This window comes from Eptesicus fuscus, chromosome 9, assembly GCF_027574615.1.
Source record: "Eptesicus fuscus isolate TK198812 chromosome 9, DD_ASM_mEF_20220401, whole genome shotgun sequence".
Classification (NCBI taxonomy): domain Eukaryota; kingdom Metazoa; phylum Chordata; class Mammalia; order Chiroptera; family Vespertilionidae; genus Eptesicus; species Eptesicus fuscus.
In genome coordinates this window covers 25859411-25884348 of record NC_072481.1, presented here as the reverse complement: position 1 = coordinate 25884348, position 24938 = coordinate 25859411, and the positions used below count along the sequence as shown (strand labels likewise).

Sequence of the window (24938 nt, the reverse complement as noted above, 5' to 3'; positions counted from 1 at the left end):
TTCATCAGGCAGAGAAGGAAGAAGACTATTCTCTCTCTCTCTCTCCTTTTTTTTTTTTTTTTTTTGGTTAATCCTCACCCGAAGATATCTTTCCATTTTAGAGAGAGTGGAAGGGAGGGGGAGAGCAGAAAGAGAGAAACATCAATGTGAGAGAGAGATATCAATTGGTTGCCTTCCGCACATGCTCGACTGGGGCCGAAGATCGAGCCCGGACCCATCAGTTCCCAGCCAATGCCCCATCTACTGAGCCAAACCAGCTAGGGCGGGAGAATACTCTTGACAGAAGAACAGCATGAGCAAAGTAAAGGAAGAGTAAAAAAATCCATGGTATGTTTTCAAGGAGTGACCAGCAACTATCTGGCATCTAGGATACTTGAGAGACAGCTGTAGGAGGTCAAACTAAAAATATAGACTCTGGGAACAAATTTTAGAGGCCACTGAAAGGCATGCTATGGAATTTTGTGTTTTAAATAGGGAAGTGATAGTAAATCTATCTCATAAGGTAACTAATGGCTGGATGGAGAGATGAAGAGTTTAGGATTCTGTTATATTAGCCTGGGTGTGAAAGAGGCTGGAGTAGGGTTGTGGCTGAGGATAACAGGTAACCATTTTGTCATTTTGGAGACAGACTAATAGGATTTTGGTTATTGAAATGGGAGCATTTTGAAACAAAATGATAGAGAACAAAAGCCTTTTAAAATTATTTTTATTGAGTTCAGAGAGGAAGGGAGAGGGAGAGAGGGATAGAAATGTCAATGATGAAAGAGAATCATCAATCTGCTGCCTCCTGCACGCCTCACACTGGGGATCGAGTCTGCAACCCGGGCATGTGCCCTGACCGGGAATCTAATGATGACTTCCTGATTTATAGGTTGATGTTCAACCACTGAGCCACACCGACTGGGCACAAAAGCTTTTTTTTATGTTTGGAAAAAAGGATAAATGCTTATTGGAAAAAATCCAAATAACACCAAAAAGTACAAAGGAAATATTACCATAGTCTTTGCATCCAGAGATAATCATTCTAATATTTTGATGCACATCCTTCCAGGCATTTATCTATGTATTTATATGCACATGTGTATGTGTTTTTTTCCCTAATTTTTAAATTGAAATATACACATAAAATTTACTATCTTACTATTTTTAAGTGTTCAGGTCAATGGTATTAAATGCATTCATAATGTTGTGTAACCATCTCCACCATCCATCTTCATGACTTTTTTCATGTTGTAAAACTGAAACTCTATACTTATTAAACAACTAGGGGCCCAGTGCATGAATTTGTGCACCTTGAAAGGAACTGTGGGCTGTGAGGCTGCGGTGGGCACAGGGGCGGGTCTTGGCCCATCCTCTGCGCCCCCGCCCGGCCCCTCCTGCTGCAGCCCCTGCTCCCCTCTCTGCCAGCAGTCCTGCTCCCGCTGCCATTGCTCCCACGCTCTGACGGGGCCGGCCCCGCTCGCACCTGCTGACAGCGTGGAGCAATTGGGGCCAGCGCCAGCAGTGGGTGCGAGCGGTGGCTGCTGCCCTGATTGCCCCTCAGGAGTAGGGGGAGGTGGAGAAGCCCTCAGGGGCCATCAGGACCGGCAGCTGCCGTCAGGGCTCCGAGCTATCGGGACCAGCACTGGGCAACAGCTGTGGGTGCGAGCGGGGCCAGTGCTGGCAGTGGGTGCAAGTGCCGGGCGGGACAGCGGCGTGCAGGAGCAAAGAATTTTTCGTAACCACCAAAGGCTCGCCCTGATGACAGCGAACAGCACCCCGCCTTGGTCTGGCGCCTTCGCTCATCTGCTCCACCATCCTGCCATGGCTGACGCCCGCCATGTTCCGTGCGGGCCCCCTGGTGGTCATTGCAAGTCATAGCGAGCAGTTGTTCCGTTGTTCTGCCGTTTGGTCTACTTGCATGTTAGCCTTTTATTATATAGGATAACTCCCCATTTTCCTTTCTTTTAGCCCTTGGCAACCACCATACAACTTTCTGTGTCTATGATTTTAACTACTCTGAAGTTCTTCATGTAAGTGGAATGATACAGTATTTGTCTCTTTTATGACTGGCTTATTTCACTTAGCATAATGTCCCTAAGTTTCGTCCATGTGTATGTGCTTTCATGTAAATTGATGCATACATTTCATGCTGTTCTGTGTCTTGTTTATTTTTTCCCCTCTTAGCAGTATGCTATAGATATCTTTATGTATTAATGTATACAAGTCTATATCAGTGGCCTCAATTTGGGTTAATTTTGCCATTCAGGGGGAACACTTAGATCGAACCCACAACTTTGGTGAATCAGGATGATTCTCTAACCAACTGAGCTACCTGGCCAGGGCGTACCAGCACTGTTTTTGAAAGACTATCCTTTTTCATTGAATTACCTTTGCACCTTTGTTAAAAACCAATTGACTGTATTTGTGTGGGGCTATTTCTCTTCTGTTCCATTGACATGTGTCTATTCTTTTGCCAATATCACATTTTCTTGATTACTATAGCTGTATAGTAAGTCTTAAAATTGGATAGCAAAGCTGTCTACATCATTGTTTTTAATTTTTGTGTAGAATTCAGGTGTATTATAATTCATGTAACCAGATTTCTACTGGAGGACATTTAGAGGGTTCTATTTTTTGCTGTAATAAATGATGCTAAGATGAACATCTTTGCACATACATCTTTTTGTGTGATTCTCTTCAGGGTAAATTCATAGGATGAGAGGATGTATACATTATTTTTTCTTCTTCCAATTTTCTAAGGCATTTATTAGAGGGTATACTTTTTTTTTCCTTAATATTTTATTGATTTTTTTACAGAGAGGAAGGGAGCGGGATAAGAGCCAGAAACATCAATGAGAGAGAAACATCGATCAACTGCCTCCTGCACACCCCCTCACTGGGGATGTGCCTGCAACCAAGGTACATGCCCTTGACGGGAACCGAACCTGGGACCCTTCAGTCCGCAGGCTGATGCTCCATCCACTGAGCTAAACCGGCTTCGGCAGGACTTTTTTTTTTTATAAATCCTCACCTGAGGATATTTTTTCATTGATAGAGTGGAAGGGAGGGAGGAAGGGGGAGAGAGAGAGAGAAAGATCGATGTGAGAGAGAAACATTGATGTGAGAGAAACATCCTGCACTTGGGATCAAATCTGCAACCCAGATATGTGCTCTCGCCCGGGAATCAAACCTCAACTCTGGTACGCAGGTCAATGCTCTAACCACTACACAGGCCAGGGCTAACTTTTTTATTTTTTAGGAATTAAACATTTCCAATTTTTATTATCCAGTCTGTTACCCTGTGTCTTTTGATTGGGGCATTCAATCCATTTACATTTAAAGTTATTATTGATAGGTACTTATTTGACGCCATTTTTATTCTATACCCCTGTGTACCTTCTTTGCTTCCTATTCTTTCTTTTTTTTACAGCAAAAAAATATGGAACGCTTCACGAATTTGCGTGTCATCCTTGCGCAGGGGCCATGCTAATCTTCTCTGTATCGTTCCAATTTTAGTATATGTGCTGCCGAAGCGAGCACCATTTCCAATTTTTATTCATAAAATTAAAACAGCATCAGTAGGTTTACAGAGGTACATATCAATAACAGAACAGGAAGGAAATGAAATATTCTAGAGACATCTTGAAAAGTCTCAAAGGAATACACACCAGGCTAAAAATCTACGGCTAAACTGTGGTTGTACAACAGGTTATATTTATTCCTGCATTTTCTAAATGAGTTCTTTCTAATATTTGCCTTTCTCTTTTCCAACTTGTCGAGATTTGGTTTTGCTGTCAAGAACTTTTTCCTGATTTTTGTCCAGTTTTAGTCTGGTGATAACCACCTTGCTCAGATGAATACCCATGTGGACAGTTGTGTCGCTAGCCTTCTCACGCTGCACCTGCTCGATGTAGATGACATATTTCTTTCCGTACACCCTTACTACCTTGGCTGACCTTTGTAGTGTCCTCAGACCACCTGGACCTCCTCATCCTTGTGGATGGGCAGGGAGCGGACGTTGTACTTCTGCCGCAGCTCCTTGGAGAGCGGGGATAACGTGATCATCTAGTCCAGGGGTCCTCAAACTTTTTAAATGGGGCCAGTTCACTGTCCCTCAGACCGTTGGAGGGCCGGACTATAGTTTAAAAAAAAAAACTATGAACAAATTCCTATGCACACTGCTAAGTTGGCTGCTAAGCAGGACAGGCAGCGGCGGCAAAAACACCCGGCGGGCCGGATAAATGTCCTCGGCGGGCTGCAGTTTGAGGACCCCTGATAGTCACTAGATTTCTAGTGCATGTGTGTGGGGACATTGAAGCGTGCTTGCAGTTTTTGCTGCAGTCGGAGGTGACCAAAGGATGGAACTTTATGGTTCCCATCTACCTGGTGCTGGAAGTGTTCCACATAACCATTTTTAAATGAACAATTCAGTGGCATTTAGTGCATTCACAATATTGTACAACCACTACCTCTATCTAGTTCCAAAATGTGTCCATCACCCCAAAAGAAAACCCTTTAGCTATTAAGCAGTTACTCCCTATTCCCCTTTCTCTTCAGCCTCTTAACAACCACCAGTCTGCTTTCTGTTTTTTTTTTTGTTTTTTTTTTTTTTACCTATTTTGGATATCTATATATATAATATATCTATATATATAAACAGGGAATATGCTAATTAGCTGGACATCATGACTGCTCAGGAGAAGCGGCTCACGCAGATGGGCTGGAGGGGACTGCGTGCCGCGGGCCCCCTGGGGCTGGGGGCGGGCCGGAGTGGAGACACAACACACGGGGAGGCTGGGCCTGGGGGCAGGCCTGAGCGGAGACAACACACAGGAGCGCCTGCCCCCAACCCAGCGGACACAACTCGGCTGGCCCCCCGCGGGGTGCCTCCTTGCAGGGGAGGCAGGGCGCCTCCTCGCGCAGCACGCTGGGCCTCTAGTTTAATATAAATGGGATCATACAATATGCAACCTTTTTTTTTTTAATTTTTTTACAGAGAGGAAGGGAGAGGGATAGAGAGCTAGAAACATCGATGAGAGAGAATCATCGACCAGCTGCCTCCTGCACACCCCCCACTGGGGATGTGCCCGCAGCCAATGTACATGCCCTTGACCGGAATCGAACCTGGGACCTTTCAGTCCGCAGGCCGACGCTCTATCCATTGAGCCAAACCGGTTTCGGCACAATATGCAACCTTTTTATCTGGCTTCTTCACTTGTAGTTATTTGTACTTCATTCCCTTTTATGGTTGAATATTTCATTGTATATAGAACACAATTTGTCCATGTAATGATGGAGATTAACACCTTTAGGCTGTTGTGCATAGTGCTGCTGTGAACATGTGTACATGTATTTCTTTTCAGTTATTTTTGGGCCTATGCCTAGGAATGGAATTGCTGGGTCATAAGATAATTCTATGTTTAACTTTTTGAGAAACTGCCAAACTCTTTTTACACAGTGGCTACACCATTTTACATCCCCACCAGCAATGTATGAAGATACCAATTTCTCCACATCTTTTCCAACACTTACTTTCCTTTGAAAAAAAATTATAACCATCCTATTGGGTGTGAAAGTGGTGTCTCATTGTGGTTTTGATTTACATTTCCTTAATGACTAATGATCTTGGGCATCTTTTCATGTGTTTGTTGGCCATATGTATATTTTCTTTGGAGACTAGGTCCTTTGCTCATTTTTAAACTGGGTTGTTTTTTTTTGTTGTTGAGTTGCACACATTATATTTTGATACATATTGCCAGACTGCTTTAAAAAAGGTTTGAACCAGCTGTATGTCTGTTCCCCTCACCCTTGCAATTTGTGTATTACCTGTCTCTTTCATTGTTGTCAGTCTGGTAAACAAGAAATGGATTTCATTTCTCAGGTTGTTTTTTAAGGGTACCTTGACCATTTATGTTTTTAGGTTTTGAATTTCCTGTTCATTCCTGTTGTGTCCACTTCTATATAATCGTTTTTATTCTTATATTTATTGATTTTGGAAGAGCTTATTGTGTATTGCAAGTAATAACCCTTTGTATAGTCTCATGTATTGGAAGTATTTTTTTAGTTGTCTTTTGACTTTTATGATTATTTTTGCCATATAAAAGTTTTAATATATTCTTGTACACTTTTTAGGAGTACAAGTTATTTTAACATTCAGAAAGAGTTCTTGTCTGAAATTTATAATTGATTTAACTGTTGGAACTTACAGATGTAAATAAAAAATGATGTTGATTCTCTAGTGTAAGTGAAGATATACCCAGGGCCTCTTTGTCTTCATTGTGCATTCCTGTTGTTCTTCTTTGTGGAGTTCCTTACACATTCATGTAGATAATTTCAGGTGAAATATGGGATTCTATAGGTATGGATACCTCTGGTTAACTACCCAGTCAGTTTCCTTGATTTTTTTGAGGGGGGAAGGCAGTTAGTTTATTATATCTTGTTGCATAGCACAATACTCGTCACAGTGGTTCTCATGCCTCCAGCTGCACATTGGATTCACCTGGAGGGCATTAATAAACACTGATGTAAATATACACACACACACACACACACACACACACACACACACTGATGCCTAGGCTTATAGTATTCGGTAAACATCCATTAGAAATAGATGATTTATTTAACTGCCATTATTTTCCCTAACTAATAGTTAATCTTTATTCTTATTTACTGCCATTATTTTCCCTAACTAATAGTTAATCTTTATTCTTATTTACTGGGTTTTAGTCCCAGCTTTGCCACTGACTCACCGAATATAAAACTGTGGACAGATTACCTTCTCTGGGCTTTAGTTCCCTCTTCGGATATATTAGATAGGGGAAACTGATTAGATTAGTCCAGGGATGGGCAGACTTTCTGTTAAGGTGCAGGTAGTAAATAATTTAGACTTTGTGGGCCATACACTGTCTTGTCACTGTGTCTAAAGCTCCTTTCAACTCTGGTATTTTGTGGTTCTCTTTTAAACCCTAGGTAGGGGTCTCAATACAAAGAGCCAAGGAAAATCTTGGTTAGCCTCCACCAATTAAATATAGATAATATCAAGCACTCATATAGTGCTTACCATCTGCCTGACACTATTCTAAAAGCCGTAAGTCTCAGAGGAACCCAGGGAAGAGTATAGATGCTATTATTACTTCCATTTACAGATGAGAAAACTTGAGGCGAAGAAAAATTAGATAAATAACTTGCCAAATAATGGCTATAGCTGGATAGTAGAGCTAGAATTTGAACCCAGGCATTCTGCCTCCATTATACTCTACTGCCTCTCCCTAACTTAGATGTATACCTCCAAATAATGGAGCACCTTAGCTATTATACTCTATCATAGGTATTGTAAGATAAAATATCACTGAAACGATAAAAAATGGGCAATCATGAGGCTGTAAAGATGGCCGTAGAATAGAAACATTATTATCATTTAAAAATTTTAAAACCTTTTATTTTTAGATAGAGGAAGGGGGGAGAAAGAGAGAGAGAAACAGAGAAACATTGATTTGTTCTACTTATTTATGCATTCATTGGACACAGCATTGTCTATGTCTATATTTCCATCTTTCTATTACATTTACTCTTTTTTATTAAACTTATTGGGGTAACATTGGTTAATAAAATTATAAAGGTTTCAAGTTGTATGATACATCATCTGTATATTGTTATCCTTAGCATCGGATCTAGCAATCTGTACCTCAGACACTCAGACCTTCCGTCACTGTATATTTGATGCCCTTTACCCTTGACTACACCACCCTCACCCTCCTTCCCGCTAGTAACTACCTTACTTTTGTCTGTGACTATGAGTTTGTGTTTGTTTTGTCTTTTGTCATACTAACTCTTGAGAACCTTAAAAAGGGGTTCAGTGTATGGTAACTGTCTTCTCAGTCTCTGGAATTTAATTTCATCTTAGTAGGAATTCAGTACTTCAAGCAAGCAAATAGACCAGAGTAAAAGAGGTATAAATTCTATTGGTAAGAGGCTGCTGAAACAGTTTGTATTATAGCCTGAGCATCCAGGCTTTAGTCCTGTCTCTACCACCAGCCAATTATATGGGGAGGGGAGCCCACTCAGCCTTAGTATTATCAAGTATAAAATTTCAGGGGATTGGACTAGATGGATGATTTCTGAATTTCTGAAAAATCTGCCAATTTTGCATTCTCTGCCCTACATCTTATTTAGATGTAAAAATGTTGCAAATTCCTTTTACCACTTGGTAAGATTGATGCTCGGGAAGAATGCATCACATACATCTTAGGTATGCACTTCTCAGTTTGAGAAGCATGGCCTTATAATTTTATTATTAGTCCTTTTCCCCTTAAAGAGAGACAGGCATAGGAAGAATATAGGCCATGATCTGCACTATGAATTCCAAACCACTCCTCTCACCAGACTGCCTGAACAAGTCAAGTACAGGTTCTCCCACTTATTGAGCATCTTAATCTGTCTGATATATTCAGCAAGTCTGCAGTTGAATTTTTCCCAAACAAAACTAAAAAGGAGTAGTTGCTTGCCATGATGTTCCTGCAGCTAATTCATTTTTTCTAACATAGTAAAGTGTAAATTTTTACAAAACTTTATCCTTACATTAAGAAATAAAAGCCAAGACACTGACCTTTTCCCTACCCTTCAATCTCTCTTCAGTTGAATAATCAAATTCAAATTCCTTTAATCAAAAAGGAAAATCAACCTTCTGGGAAGTGCCAACATCCTTTAAACAAATAATTTTTTCTTTTACCCTCCTTTGCCAAAACTTTTTTTCTGAAGCTTGGACTATTAGAAAGGATGTTAGATGTGAGGACATTGAGGTTTCAGGAGAGAAAGTTGACTTCCCAAAGTCACAAAGCTGATTTGTACAGAACAGAGATAAGCAATATAGTGGAAAAAGAACACTGACTGTAAAATCAATTCAAAGTTTGCCTTTTCCTCTAACCAGCTGTGTGACTTTGGGCAGGTTACCTAATGTGTCTAATTTCTATTTCCTCATTGATAAAACGAGGGCAATGTAACTTCATAGGATGTGAAACTCTTAGCATAGGATCTAGCAATCTGTACCCAGTATTCATTGAGTATATTCTCTGTATGAGGCTCTGTGCTGAGGCTAGAGATAAAGTACACCATTTCTTCTTTCAGAATTTGTAGTCTAGTGGGGGAGATAGAAATACTTTAAAGTTTTGTACAGTACGTTCTGTGATAGAGGTAAATGCAGGCTACTGTGGCAGACAGAAGACAAGTACAGCTGGGGAGTTATCTCAAGGCAGGCTTTCGTTGGGATGTAATGCTAAAGAGTGTGGGGCTGGTTGAGATCAGGCTGCAGTGGACATAAATTTGAGCGGTTATACTCCAAAGGTAAGATCAATGACGAAGCTGTTAGGATAGTCTAGTTGAGAAATCATGAAGCCTTCAATTGATTTAATGGCAGTGGGAAATGTGGTAATGGTGATAAGCTTTGAGGTAGTTTTAGGAACTAGTACAGGTAGAAGTTGAGACAGATTGGAACTGGGGTGAGGGAGACAGATACTAGGATCACTTCAAAGTATTTAGTTTGATTATCTAGGTGGTTCACTCAAGTATGGCTGGGAAGGTAAGGAATTCAGTTTTGGACATACCAGGTTTCAGATGCCTGTTTGGAGTGATGATGATATAATGGTGCTAGCTAGCTAACTTTTATTGACTGCTTCTTATAGGACAGGCCCTATTCCATATGCTTTGCATGTATTAATTATTTAATTTTCACAGTTACCTTTTGAGGTTATATTTAAGATTATCCTCACTTTATAAATAAGAAATCTGAGGCACAGAGATGATATAACTTGACCAAGTTTCCATAGCTAATAAATGGTTTAGCCAGAACTTAAATCCAGGAAACCTGGTTCTTGAATCCTTACTGTTAACCACTTCAATATATTATATGCCTCTCATTGATGATGGGAATGTTCACTAGGCAGTTAAGTATCCAGGCCTGGCATGGCAACATGAAAGAGAACTAGGTTGCAGATATGGATTTGGGGAGTTACCAGCACAAAAATGATTATATACTAGTAGAAGCCATGAATGTCACCCAGAGAAAGTTTATAGTATAGAAACAGCAGGTAGATGCCCTAAATTTTAGTCAGATATGTTCTTGAGTAGTGATCAGTGTTGATAATGTAAAGGAGCTGTTTATAAGTAAAATTGGTAAGAGAATGATGGCTAAGGTTACTTCATATGAGATTGTGTTACTACCCGTAGGGCACCCGTTAATGCGTATTGTTCCCATGACAGACATTGCTAATAGAGCAGTGGCTGGCCTCAGTAAAGGAAACTGAGGAAGGGCTAGTGAGATAGGAGGAAAAGCCAGAGAGATTAGTGCAGTTGAAGCCCCAAAGGAGAAGGATTTATGAAGGAGAGGGGCTCAATAGTATCAGGTTGTGTTTTCCTTTTCAGGACATGTTTTGGGAGCTTAGTGGAAAAGTGTTATATTTGGCAGTCAGGTTCATTGGTGATCTCAGAGAGTGTGATATCAATGGAGCTGGGGGTAGGGGTGGGCAGCTGTGATTGTATTGATTCATAATCCGAGATTGTGGTTTGAATGCAGCTGTAATCCATAGAGGTAAGAAAGTGATTGATGAACTTCAGGATCTAATTTGGTTGGGAAGAAAATGAAGTCAAAAGAGGAAGAAAACTTGGAGGGAAGGGACCAAACTGGGGGGAGGCTGCTTTTATAGTGGTACCTTGGTTCTCGAACTTAATTCGTTCAGAAAGGCTGGTCGAGAAGTGATTTGTTCTAAAACTGAATAATTTTCCCCATTAGAAATAATATAAATTGAATTAATCCATTCCAGACCCCCAAATGATTCCCTGTTTTAACTTTTCTTATATATAGTACATATCTAATGTACTGTTTAGTCTCTAAATAAAAACTTCTTAAATTTATAGAACCATCCCCTGCTAGCCTTAAATTAATTTTTAATATATCACTGCCTCTGAAATGCTATCACTGGCTAACTACTTTTTGTTTATCCAAACAACAGTTTTTCTACCTATTCATTTGCCTATCGTTGTTTTGTGAGCACTTTCACACCCTTAGCAACATTATGTCTTAAAATTGTGCTAATCATTGAGTTAGCCAGCAACAAAAGCATTCTCTCCTTTGTTGCCTGAGAGATGCTTTTTGTGATGCTGAGATATCAACATGAAACGATTGGGTTGTCAGGTCGAAAACAAGTTTTGGTCAACAACCGAGACATTTTTTCTGTGAACCACTTGGTCGAGAACCCAATTGTTCGAGATGGGAGACGTTCAAGAAACGAGGTTTGAATGTACTCTTGCTTGTAAAAGGCTGTGTTGGGATATCAGAGCCAGCCAGCACACTCAAGAGCTCTGATCTGCCCAGTGGCCAGGATACTGTTAATTAGCACACATTAGGGCCACCCTACAGCATGAGTTGGATCTTTGGCTGTATATATAAAAATTTTGGTGAGTTTCTCCAGGGTGAAATTTCTTTGGATCAGGGTTTCTTAACTTTGGGCCTGTTGACAGGATTGGGCTGGATAATTATTTGTTGTGGGCATGAGGAGTTGTCCTGTGCATTGTAGGATGTTGAGTAGCATCCCTGACCTCTACCCATTGGATGCCAGCAGCGCCCCCACCTCCGTAGTTGTGACAGCCAGGAATGTTTCCAGACATTGCAGATATCCCCTGGTGGACAGATTCACTTCTGGTTTACAATCACATTCTTCTGGTTTTCCTCTAGGTCTTTTACAGATTTCCCTCACCTTCATTAGCCCCTCTAGGCCCTTCAGCTCTGTTGGCTTGGAGAGTTCAGTTATTTCAGCTTATGGCCTTTTCCCCAAAAATTTTCAGTCGAAATAAACCCTCACTAGAGGTGAGACAAAGAGGTACATTTCCCTATTAGTAGCCAGTTAGCTACTTAAACCATTAAATGTTTTGGGGTTATGGTATTTAGAAAAGAGTGTATAGTCAAACTTTAATATCTCTCATAAACTTTTATATCTCTTATCTCCTTGTAGTACAGTTATTTGTATCTGTGTTTCTTACTAGCCTGGACTCCTTGAGGACAGGGAGCCTTTCTTAATCTTTGCATGCCAAACATCTTGCAGAGTACCTGGCACATAGTAGATTCTCAGTAAATGTTTGCTGAAATGTCAGTTATTTTGATAATTAGCTAAGTAGGTTAAACCTGTAATTTTTCAGAGTGTCTCAGTTATCAGGCCTCACAAAGAGGCCAGAGTTCCCTTAATATTGTCAAATTCTGATTTGTGCAGAGAGAATAATTTTATCCAGTAATTTCTATGTACACAGATCTCAGGTATCTTCTGAAAAAATGGGAAATGGAATAGAATGACTTGCTGCCTTTTGAAAGATACCACAGATCCTTTTAGCTCTACCTGGCACCCAGGGCTGACTGTTCTATAGGTAGAGTCACACTGAAAAATATAATTGAAGCCCTAGCCGGTTTGGCTCAGTGGATAGTGTCGGCCTGTGGACTGAAGGGTCCTAGGTTCGATTCTGGTCAAGGGCACATGTCCGGGTTGTGGGCTCAATCTCCAGTGGGGGGCATGCAGGAGGCAGCCGATCCATGATTCTCTCTCATCATTGATGTTTCTATCTCTCTCTCTCTTCCTTTCTGAAATCAATAAAAATATATTTTAAAATACATATATAATTGAAGCTGGAAAATAGGGTAAATGTACAACAATCAGCTACAAATCTAACCTGTTTTGTTGGATGAATGTTTTCTAGGCACATAATCCTATATAATAAAAGGCTAATATGCAAATTGTCCCCACGGGAGTTCAACCAACTGGGAGTTCAACCATTCGCTATGACGTGCACTGACCACCAGGGGGCGGCACAGGATGAAGGAAGGTCCCTGCTGGCAGCAGGCATCCAGGGGAAGGAAGGCCCTGGCCGGCAGCCAGAAGGCCCCTATCGGCCCTGATTGCCGGCCAGGCCTTGGGACCCTACCGTGTACGAGTTTCGTGCACTGGACCTCTAGTAAAATTATAAGCCCAGTTGTGGCATCTACAATATAAGTGTCTTTATAGACCAAAAGTAACATTTACAAAATTGATTGGGGTTTTTTTTTTTGTTGGTTTACATATTAACTCTTGGTGCAAATGTGTAAAATGTTGCTGTGTTTTTGCTTTTTGGCTGGGCATTGATTTTAATTGATAGATAATGTATACCATAACATGAATAGTTAATTCATAACTGTACAGTTCAATAAATAGTGACACTAAAATTATTTCCCATTCTCCCTATGCTGTTGTGATAATAGTAGTGGTAGTGGTCCTAATATAAGTAGTTATATAATTACTCTTATGTAGCATTTATGGTGTGCCAAGCAAAAACTAAGTGTTTTACATGTATTAACTCATTTAATCTACATAACAACCCTACGAGATAGATATTATCATCCTCATTTTATTGATGAGGGATTGAATCACAGAGAGGTTAGTAAGTGACCACTCAAGTACAAATAACTAGTAAATGGCCGGGCTAGGAATTGATCTGAGGCAGTCTGGCTCCAGGGTCTTTCCTAACTATTTTACTGTACTGTACTTACATGATACCCATATAAGTAAAGGGAAATGTGAGATAAAAAATGCTTTTAACATCATTGTGGGCTCTATGGAACTTATTATTTGTTCATTCAATGCTCCCTGTAGAATCAGTGATTACAGAGAGAACATTTAATTTCAAAGCATTCATCCCTCCTTTCAAACTAGTATTTTCAAGTTTGTTCTCCATCTGGGAACTTGCATTTAGAAGAAGTACACTTGAACCTTTTAGTTCAATTGGCAGATCAAGAGCTTGCAGATAGGATATATTGCCTTTGAGTATTTATTTATTTAATTAAAAAATATGTATTGATTTCAGAGAGAGGAATGGAGAGGGAGAGAAAGATAGAAATGTCAATGATGAGAGAGAATCATTGATCGACTGCCTCCTACTGGGGATTGAGCCCGCAACCTGGACATGTGCCCTGACTGGGAATGGAAATGTGACCTCCTGGGTCATGCATGGGTCAATGCTCAACCACTGAGCCACACTTGCTGGGCTTACCTCTGAGTATTTAGACTGTTATATAAGAACTCTTATGTAGCATTTACAGTGTGCCAAGCAGTAATTTGGATATCACTGTTTTCAACGGAGTACAGAAGTATTAGGGGTCTGACTTCAAAGTGTTTATGTGATTTATTTATTTATTATTAAAGAATAGTTGACTTTGTTTGTTTTATATATATTCTTGTAGATAGGCCACTTCTCCACAAATGGAGCCAATCTAATACAAATTCTAAAAACCTTTTAGAGCCACTTAAATCCCAAGATGTGTAAGCATTTGAAGTGGAACTACAGGCAATGCAAAATGTTACCTTTCTGGAGACTTAGAGATAAGTAGAATAAATAAAACAGCCTATCCATGTTTAGATGTTTAAAGTTCAGGCCAAAGAAACTCTGGTTAATCTTGCAGAATTAATTCTCATTTGGGCACTGATTTACATAACCTTTTCATGTTTAAGTCTGAGTTAATAGCCACGACAGGTATTCCTGCTTTTCAGAAGTTTTCAGTAAAGCCACTTCACTTTTACAAGTAAGATCTCCATTGATACCTGTTTTGGGTAACTAAAAGAAATCTGAAGAGGATTTTAAATTAAGAGGTTTTTTAATTAATGGTAATTGCTTCTTTGCCTTATACCATTTAATTTTATGAAAGGCTTCATAGAAGTGTTCTTCTTTCGGATAGTGTGGGAAACCTGTACTGTTTTTGATTACTGTAAGAAATCCGAAGGGAATTTTTGTTTTTGTGAAAAAAGTGAAAATAGCGTTCATCATTTGTTTTGCAGCAAGTTGTTATAAAGACAGCACCAGCTCTTTCCCTGGGAACTACACCCATCAGTTCAGCGTCAAGCCCTCATAGCTTTGAACAGTGTCTGTGAGCATCTGTGCTTTATCTCGATTTATTTTGTGTATCCATTAGTAAGATGTGTCCTAAGGTGTCAGCAAAGCCTAAAAGATCTTGTAAGGGTGTTATGCTTAGTGTAAAACTGGATGCAAGTAAGCATTTCAGTTGTGGTGAACAAAATAAAGACATTGTACATAGATTGAATTTGGGGTCTGGGAAAGATGAAAATTGTTCTCATATAAATTAATGATAATTGCTTCTTTGCTTGACCCCATTTTATCTTATGGAAAGTTTTGCAGGAACACTGTACTTTGGGAAAGTGGGGAAAACCTATCTATACTAATAAAAGGGTAATATGCTAATTAGACTGGGAGACCTTCTAGGAGACCTTCCCGACATTCTTCTGGACAAAGCCATGGTGGCAGGGCCGAGGTAGAGGTGGTTAGGGGCCAAGAGGGGAGGGCAGTTGTGGGTGATCAGGCCGGTGGGGGGTGCTGTTGGGGGTGATCAGGCTAGCAGGGGAGGGGGTAGATTGGGGCAAGCAGGCCATCTGTGAGGGTCAGTTGGGGGTGAGCAGGCCGGCGGGGAGGCACAGTTGGGGGTGAGCAGCCTGGCAGGGGGGCAGTTAGGGGTGAGCAAGCTGGCAGGGAGGGCAGATGGGGGTGAGCAGGCCGACGGGGGGGCAGTTGGGGACGAGCAGGCTAGTAGGGGGGGGGAGTTGGGGGTGAGCAGGCTGGCGGCGGGGGGGCAGTTGGCGGTGAGTAGGCCAGTAGGCAGAGTGGTTAGGGGCAATCAAGCAGGCAGGCAGGTGAGCAGTTAGGACAGTGGTCGGCAAACCGTGGCTCGCGAGCCACATGCGGCTCTTTGGCCCCTTGAGTGTGGCTCGGCGTTAGAACCACTTCTTCAAAATAGACTCGCCCAGGACGAAAACCAACTTCTGCGCATGGGCCACGAAGTTTCAATTGCACTGTACGTGTGCGCCTGCACGTGGTATTTTGTGGAAGAGCCACACTCAAGGGGCCAAAGAGCCACATGTGGCTCGCGAGTTGTGGTTTGCTGACGACTGGGTTAGGAGCCAGCAGTCCCAGATTGTGAGAGGGATGTCCAACTGCCGGTTTAGGCCCAATCCCACAGGGGTCCCAGATTGGAGAAGGTGCAGACCAGGCTGAGGGACACCCCTCACCCCCGTGCATGAATTTCATGCACTGGGCCACTAGTATTTGATAAGAAAGCTGGTGTTCTATATTCTGCTTCCTTTGCCTTGGGTTTTGTGAATCTGGGTATGCTCTGGTTAGATCACATCTACTCTGGTGCTTTAGGCCAGTCAAGTGTTTGGCTGGAGGGAGGAACAGATCACCATTTCCACCCATCAAGTGTACAGTAAAGGAGGCCTATGACATTCTCATGCTAATTTTCTTTCTTCTAGGTTTATGAAGGCCTAGACATCATCACCAACAAGGTTTCTACCCAAGAGCAGAGACTATGCCAGCATCACATGATCAGCTTTGTGGATCCTCTTGTGACAAATTACACAGTGACGGACTTCAGGAACAAGGCAACTGCTGTGATATCCTTAGGAAAGACGGCAGCTAGGCTTGATGGATGGCAAGGCAGCCCAAGCCAAGAAAGAAGTTTTCTTTCTAGTGACAGTTTCTTCTAAGCAGGGCACACATGACCTAACTACCAATAGGGAGCATCCCATCAGCACTATGTGGATTGTAAGATATGGTGTCCTTGCTACTCAAAGTCTTGTCCTCAGACTGCAACATCAGCATCCCTTGGGAGCTTGTTAGAAATGCTGGATTTGGGCCTCACTTCATATGAATCAGAATCTGCATTTAACAAGAGTACCAGGTGATTTACATGCACATTAAAATTTGAGAAGCACTGTTTTAGTGGCGAGAACATTGATTTAGGACCAGAAAATCTGTGTTCCAGTCTTAGAGCCACCTCTTTTGATCATGTGAATTTTATTGGCTAAAGTATTTACCCCACTGAGCTTCAGTTTTCCATCCTTAATTAATTTATAAATATAATGGACTTCCAGTTAGAATTTCAAAGGGATATTTGGAATAGGGATGATGGGACAGGAAAAAAATTGTTCTGGGTAATACCAGCAATTTTTGAAGGAAAAAAAAAAGTATAAAGGGGGCTATCCATATATTTTAATGTCCAGATTGCATTTAATATCTGGAGTGCCAGATACTAAGACATTAAAAATTCATAATAAGCCCTGGCCGGTTTGGCTTAGTGGATAGAGCATCAGCCTGTGGACTGAAGGGTCCCAGGTTCGATTCCGGTCAAGGACATGTACCTTGGTTGCCGGCACATACCTAGTGGGGAGTGTGCAAGAGGCAGCTGATCGATGTTTCTCTCTCATCGATGTTTCTAACTCTCTATTCCTCTCCCTTCCTCTCTGTAAAAAATCAATAAAATATATTTAAAAAATTCATAATAATTATAATAGCATGGAAATTATATACTATACAAACTTATGGCACAGAATAGAAAATTCAGATACAAATTCAAATGGACATATATATTTAGCTTATTAAGATAGCGTAAAAATAGTGAAGAGTGCTCACTTTGGCAGCATATATAGGTACTGAAATTAGAACGATACAGAGAAGATTAGCATGACCCCTGCACAAAGATGACATGCAAATTTGTGAAAGTTTATATCTAATAAAATAAAGTAAATGAAGAAATAATGCAGTAGTTAATAATTATTCCTGAGACAGTTCATTGTTTTGGAAAAAAATAAAACCAAGTCCTCTTTATATATGACATGATTTCAGATTTCAGAGTTAAATATATGTATATATATATTTTTAGATATATTCTTATTTCAGAGAGAGGAAGGGAGAGGAGAGAGAGAGAGAGAGAGAGAGATGGAACATCAATGATGAGAGAGAATCATTGATTGACTGCCTCCTGCAAGCCCCCTCCTGGGGGATTGAGCCCATAACCCTGGCATGTGCCCTGACTGGGAATTGAACCATGACCTCCTGGTTCATGGGTTGAGGCTCAATCATTGAGCCACACCAGCCGGGCAGAAAAGGAAAATTGTTAGAGTTAAATATGTAGGAATTAAGAATTGGTATTGGCAAGAATGTGTATCAACCAGAACTCCTAGGTATCTACTTAGATAAACCTTGTCACAAGTATACCCAGAGATGTGTGGTAGATCTCATTCTATAATAGCATTCCTCTAAGCAGCAAAAACACATAAACACTGAAATTCCTACTTACAGAAGAATGTGTAACATTTGCTTTGTTCATTTAAGTTTACTTTTTCAACAGTGAAAATGAATAAATTATAGCTACATGCATCAATCAGTGTGGAAGAATCTCAAAAATAACATAAAATATGAGAAATTATAGAAGGATACATACATGTTCATACCATTTATTATAAAGGTTAAAAGGCAAGCAAAGCTAATCATATAATTATATATTACATATCGATTGTATGTATTTTATATATTAATGTATTAATATATACACATCAGTAGTAATGTAAAGAAAAACAAGGGAATGATGAAAAACAAATACCCTCCCTTCCCCTGAAATAACTCAAGTTAGTGGTTCCCTCAGAGAGAGAAATTGGGGGTTGAGATGGGAATGAATACACAGAAACTTCAAAGGAATGACTAACTCCTTTTCTATACATTGGGTTCATTAGTATTTGTTTTATTACTGGGCTTCATAATTTACATATGTCAAAATGTTCTTGTGTATATATTGGATATTTTATAATTAAAAAAAAAAAGGGGGGAGCCCTAGCCGGTTTGGCTCAGTAGATAGGGCATTAGCCTGTGGACTTGAAGGGTCCCCGGTTCAATTCTGGTCAAGGGCACATGCCTGGGTTGCGGGCTTGATCCCCAGTGGGGGTGGTGCAGAGGCAGCTGATCAATGGTTCTCATTGTTGCTGTTTCTATCTCTCTCCCTCTTCCTTCCTCTCTGAAGTCAATAAAAAATATATATCCTATATAATAAAAGGCTAATATGCAAATTGACCAAACTGCAGAATGACCGGTCGCTATGACGCACTGACCACCAGGGGGCAGACGCTCAATGCAGGAGCTGCCCCCTGGTGGTCAGTGCACTCCCACAGGGGGAGCACCGCTCAGCCAGAAGCTGGGCTCATGGCTGGCGAGCACAGCGGCGGTGGTGTGAGTCTCTCCCATCTCCGCTGCAGCACTAAGGATGTCCGACTGCTGGCTTAGGCCTGCTCCCCACTCCCGGACTGCAAGAGGGCCTGGACTGCAAGAGGGCACAGGCTGGGCTGACAGACCCCTCCCCCCAAGTGTACAAATTTCATGCACTGGGCCTCTAGTGTGTGTGTGTGTGTGTGTGTGTGTGTGTGTGTGTGTATTTTAAAATGGGGGAAACAGCCCACCATAAACAAAATTAAAAAACAGACTACAAATCGGGGAAAATATTGTAACAAGGAAAGGTAAAATGTTAATATACTTAAATATGAAGAACTCTTATGAATCAGTACAAAAATTAAAGGTCATGAGTACTAATTCACAAAGGAAGAAATAGAAATGGTGATAAACATGAAAAAGGGTTTGTCCTTGTTAATCAGGGCCATGCAAATAAAAATAATGAGATTTTTTTTTGCCTCTCAAAGGGCAGAGATTTAAATGTGGATAATAATTCTTGCCCTACCTGTTTTACAAGGCAGTTTATCAGATGAGATAATGTATATGAAAGCCCTTTGGAAATTAAAATAAATCACCAAAGTACATTGTTGCTATAGAACAATTTGGTTGTTCAGGAAGAACTTAAAGAAAATGGAGAGCTAATTAAAATTTCCAAAGGGCAGCAACAATAGGGATGATTTAATCAGGTCATTTATAGGATTGGCGATGTAGTGAATTTAGGTAACCTACAAGCAGAATTCAAAATTGAAAGTACCTTAAGAAGTAGCCAGTCAGCCTTCTTGATTAGACAGATGAAGGTATTAGATACCGAGGCCCAGACAGAAGGGTTTTGCCCAGGATCACAGTAGTTTCATGGCTTGTGCAAACAAGTTAAACTTTTTCACTCCATGTCTCCTACTATCTACTTCCCTCCCTCTTCTCCACTCTCCTCCCCACTTTTGGTATCTCACTGTTTTTAGCCTTCCCTTTTTGTTTTCCTTGTCCTTTTTCCCTTTATTAATTATATATTTGAAGTATTATTACAACTACTGTGTAATTGTATACTTCCTGTACTTAATTTAAGGAGGGCAATATAGAATTTATGTTAAAAAAACAACAACAATGATTTTTCTATATGATCCTTGATTGCTAACATCTTTCCACCCCGCCCCAACTTCTTAAAGGTTAGTGGGCTTCTGATAGAAAAGAGATCATCTTTGTGCACTCTGACTGGCTGGCAAGGGAAAGAAGTGTGTAAATGCGTCTTTGTTTGGGTTGAAAGTCTCTTTTTATCAATTATCCCCAGAAGCAAAGCCTTCCTAAAGCAGATAATTATCTGTTCAACAGAGTTCTAAAGAAAAGAATTCAAAGTAGCAGAGACATAAAAACAATAGTGACTAAAGTAAATTATAAATTGAACGCTTACTCAATGGAAAAGATATTTTAGGCATTGTGATTGGGGACTTATTTGCATTGTCACATTTAATGCTCGTAAGAACTCATGAGGATTTTACAGGTGAGAAAACCGAAGCTCAGGTTGAATAACATGCCCAAGAACTGGAACTGGTCATTGAAATCTGTCGCTGGAACCAGTGCTTCTCAGTTTATCTAGGGGAGTCTCAGGTGGCTGAAATGTGCACTCCTACCACATCGTGGGAAGACTGAGTCTAAACCACATCTTAGAGAACCGGTTTGTATTTTGCTTTAGAAAGCAAAGTCAGATGTCACCTTGGTGGCTCCTGAGCAGCTGACACTTGGTTCTGTGAGAGTCCTTGGACTTGTGCTCATTAAGCTGATTGGAATACCACGCAAGCCTTGAATTTTAACAGCAAGGCCTAGAAAGTTCTAGAATTGGAAGTAATTAGTCATTTATCTGTTTCTGGTTTATGAAAGTCCCTCCAGAACTGATAGGAAATAATTGCGAGAACTCATGGGAAACAGTGAAGACTAGTATCAATTCCAAGTGAATGTGGGTTTTTTGCTAATACCCTCCTTTCTGAGTGAGTCAGGATTCTCTTCTGATACTAAATATTGTGATGTCTTCCTTAATATTCACATTGAAGATATATTTGCCCGACACAGAATTCCTATTGTCGTGGGAGGAACCAATTACTACATTGAGTCTCTACTCTGGAAAGTTCTTATCAGTGCTAAGGTATGTTCAGTTCACTTGTAACTCACAAGGAAATGGGTTCTTTTTCTTACCAGCTAATTTTAGTGGAAGGGCTCTTGCCTATTTCTTACCTCAGCAACTGTAATTTTCCAACTTAATATTCTGAAGCAAATGCCACCTCCATATGTGAAGTGTGCTCCTCCAGGCAGGCCTAAGGGCAGGGGCTGTGTGTGGGGAAAATGCTCCTCTGTGGATTAATTAGCATCTCCATATAGTTAGCAGCGCACTAGTCTGATTCAGCATTTCCTGGCTGTGACAATCTATGTGTCAGGGAGATATCCAATACTAACCTTTCTTACAGAGATGCTATTGCATAGGGTGGGACTTCGCAAACTATAGTGTGCTGGCCATTCTGATCTACTCTTTGGTCACACTTGCTGAGAACACTAGACTTCTGGATGTCTTAATATAGACATGTTAGCCCTGGTACCTATTTGTGTTCCTGACAAGGAAGCAGGGTACCTGAGTTTGTCCCCCTTCCTCTTTTATTTGTTGTGGCCTCACAGCACTACCATGATGTATTGGAATTTTCTGTTTATGATCTGTCTCTCACTGTATGGCAAGACCTTCTGAATCATCTCTATTCTGTATTCCTAACATTTAGCTGAGTGCCTGGTACATACACTGTCTTGGTGCTTATTGAATTGTTGAGTTAAATTTACTTCTAAACTTTCACTTAATAGCCCCAGGAGATGGGCACTGAGAAAGAGATTGACCGGAGAGTAGAGCTTGAAAAGGAAGATGGCCATGTACTTCACAAGCGCCTAAGCCAGGTGGACCCAGAAATGGCTGCGAAGCTGCACCCACATGACAAGCGCAAAGTGGCCAGGTAAGAAAACCCCGGCCCACTGACCCCTGAGTTCCTTTAGAGTTAGAGGATAGTCAGTTCTTCAGTGTGTCTGGGTGATGAGAGAGAGGTTTGATAATAGTATTTAGTGGAGATTGATGTATTACAGCTTAGAAGGTTAGGAGGCCCTGAGTTACTGCCGCAGACCAACTCCCTCAATAAATAGTTGTACCCTACTTTGTTGTTACATTTAAAATGCTTATACAATATAGTTTTTCCCTAGGGCCTATGTAATCTTGCTTCATTTTCTGTTTGATCTTTGCTTGTATAACAGTTTTCATATAAATTTTTCTGGCATGCAGTAGGTTTACATTGTGACTTGGGTTTCATAATTGATTGTGCAATGCTGAGCTCTGCCCCAACAGCTTTCCCAGTGGGAGGTAGATGTTATAAACTGTCTCATAGATCAGCTCACCTTTACACATGGAGATTTTCTTGAAGGGAAGAGAGAGGTGGTGCATGAACTCATAAGGTCATGTTTTCTTAGGTTGTTTTGAAATTGCAGCCTCATGTGTTGGCTGTATTTTTCTGTGTTGGGAGTATCTGGCAGAGTAGAAGATCTAATGAAGTATCTACTATGTGGATGGTTATAAAGATAAAATATAGCAACATGTGGTATTGATAGGGATTATGAAGTGTTCCATTCAAATGAATGTTCTAAGTCATGTTACTGAATTCTTTTTTCATTATTGTCTCCCACCCCACCTAGGAACCTTTTTAGAATTGTTTTTCCTAATTATGCCCCCTTCCTTCTTCACACCAATGAAGTTTTAATACTGGAGAATAATGGTGGTTTTTTTTTGTTTTTTTTTTGGTATGGTTGACCTTTGGAGGGACACACACCTTATAGTAGGTAAGGGTTGTTTTTGCCTCCTTGAGGGCAATATCACCTTGGTGATAATGCATAGTCTAGATAAATGAAGGTTATATTTTCTAGTATCCAAACATTTTATTTAAACATTTTAATAAAAATCTTTAAAAATTTTTTTGAAAACTCAGGAACATTATGATGAGCATTCATTTTTATATTGTTTTATGTTATGATTCTGGAGCTTGGTCTATATTATCCTCTCCTTTTATCAAGTAGTTCTCTCTTATCACCTCGCCTCATTTTCTACTTCTAAACTACTTATGAGTTGAGAACTGTGTCTTCGTAAGAGTCAATCAAGTCTAAGTAAGAGCTCTAGAGTCTTTACAGAGGATTGGAGGACTTTTTCATCTTTCTTTTAGTTTGAGCCTGTAGTCTAACCTTTAGAAAAGGGAGATATTGTCACTATACATTTTTTCCTCATAGGTCCTCTTTGAATGACCAGTAAAGTGAAATAACAAGGGGTCTTTACTCTTGTGCTAGGGTTTCAGGAAGTAGAATTGGGTCAGGAAGGGAAAGATCACTTTCACGCTGATAAATTACAATCACCCAGAGTGGTAGAGTATAGAATTGGGAGTTAAATTACCTAGTGCTGCGTAACATAACAGATACTGACAGAGTATATGGTGGCTTAAGAGTAAGTATGTGAGTTCTTTTTTCATTGGTCTTTGTGCTAGTAGAATACTGAATTAGTCAGAATTTTAGACATATTTAAAAAGAAAGTTGATGAGCTGGCTATACAACATACTTTTCTACTGTGGGAAAGGCATTCTAGCGAGACTAGACTTGTTGGCTTGTAACAAAGTGTCCCAAACAAGTTCTTTTACTGCTTACCTGAAAGTAAGTCCCATTCTGTCTGTATAGAAGAAACTGTTGTTTCTGAACCTGTTTAACTGATTTCAGAAAAATTGATATGTGTTTAAAGGAATAGTATTATTTCTTACTTTAGCTAAAGTTTTCTTAGGACCCCTTTCTGAATAGCTATAGAATCGTAGTAACCTGGACTTTCATGTCTTCACGGGCTTATGCAGTGAAAGTGAGAATGAGATGTTTTATAATAAACACCCTCTCTCCTTGAGAATTAATATTTCCTAATAGTTTTTATGACTTTTGCCCCCTTCTTTACCCCCACCCCCAAATGACTTAGGAGTTTGCAAGTGTTTGAAGAAACGGGAATCTCTCACAGCGAATTTCTTCATCGTCAACATGCAGAGGAAGGTGGTGGTCCCCTTGGAGGCCCTCTGAAGTTCCCTAACCCTTGCATCCTCTGGCTTCATGCTGACCAGACAGGTAAAAGCCTTTTGATGCCCTAGAGTTCATTCGAGTTAGATCTTATAGTAACATATTACTATATATAACATGCTTACAACCATGAGTGGCTCATAATAAACACTAAATAAGTATTAGTTATTAATTTTCTTTTCATTTACCATTATTTGTTGACTTAGTAAGGCACAGTGCCATTCTCCTAAGTGTCTGTCTGAAGAGGGAGTAAGGGCAGCGGTGGCACTAGGATAAGATATCAAGGGTGGGATAAGATGGGATGAGTGGGGTGGAAGAGGGATTGCTATCCAGGGAAGATCCAAAGGAGAAAGCTAAAGAGAAGGGAGGCTCCTGTGGAAGAGGTTGAAGTGTCAAGTATTCTGCATGGTACTTGGATTTCAGAGATGAATATGAGACACAGTGCCTGCTCTTAGTCTGGTGGGGCGACAAATAATGAGATAGATACTACATTGTGATAAATGTTGGCTAGAAAGTGATGAGTGTTCTGTGCGGGGGAGTCAGGGACCAGTCTGTATAGGTAACCTATGAGCTAGGTCTGGAAAGGTGAGATTATTTTGAGAATAGGCAGTATAGTGTGGTTATTAAGAGCCGGACTGTTTGGGATTCAGACTCCTGACCCATCATCTTCTAGCTATGTGAGTTTTAACCTTTTGCACTCGGATGTCGAGTGTGACTCGACACGGTTAGCATTAGAATAAAAGAATCGAGAAAAAAGCAAGCGAGTGCAA

The 24938-nt window shown here is 40.5% G+C and overlaps 1 protein-coding gene and 2 non-coding genes across 3 annotated transcripts in view; 2 read left to right on the top strand and 1 right to left on the bottom strand.

Annotated features, from left to right (window-relative positions):
* The window catches only part of TRIT1 (tRNA isopentenyltransferase 1), a 43976-nt gene that overhangs the window by 9029 nt on the left and 10009 nt on the right, over nucleotides 1-24938 (top strand). The window contains 5 exon segments of the mRNA XM_054720805.1: nucleotides 16314-16490; nucleotides 16492-16573; nucleotides 21102-21193; nucleotides 21895-22040; nucleotides 24074-24216. Of these exon segments, the coding sequence (XP_054576780.1) occupies nucleotides 16314-16490; nucleotides 16492-16573; nucleotides 21102-21193; nucleotides 21895-22040; nucleotides 24074-24216 (640 nt within the window).
* Nucleotides 3416-3522, bottom strand: LOC129150425 (U6 spliceosomal RNA). Its single transcript, XR_008557168.1, has one exon. It is a non-coding gene; the product is annotated as a U6 spliceosomal RNA (small nuclear RNA).
* LOC129150402 (U6 spliceosomal RNA) lies at nucleotides 17465-17575 on the top strand. The gene has a single exon (XR_008557153.1). It is a non-coding gene; the product is annotated as a U6 spliceosomal RNA (small nuclear RNA).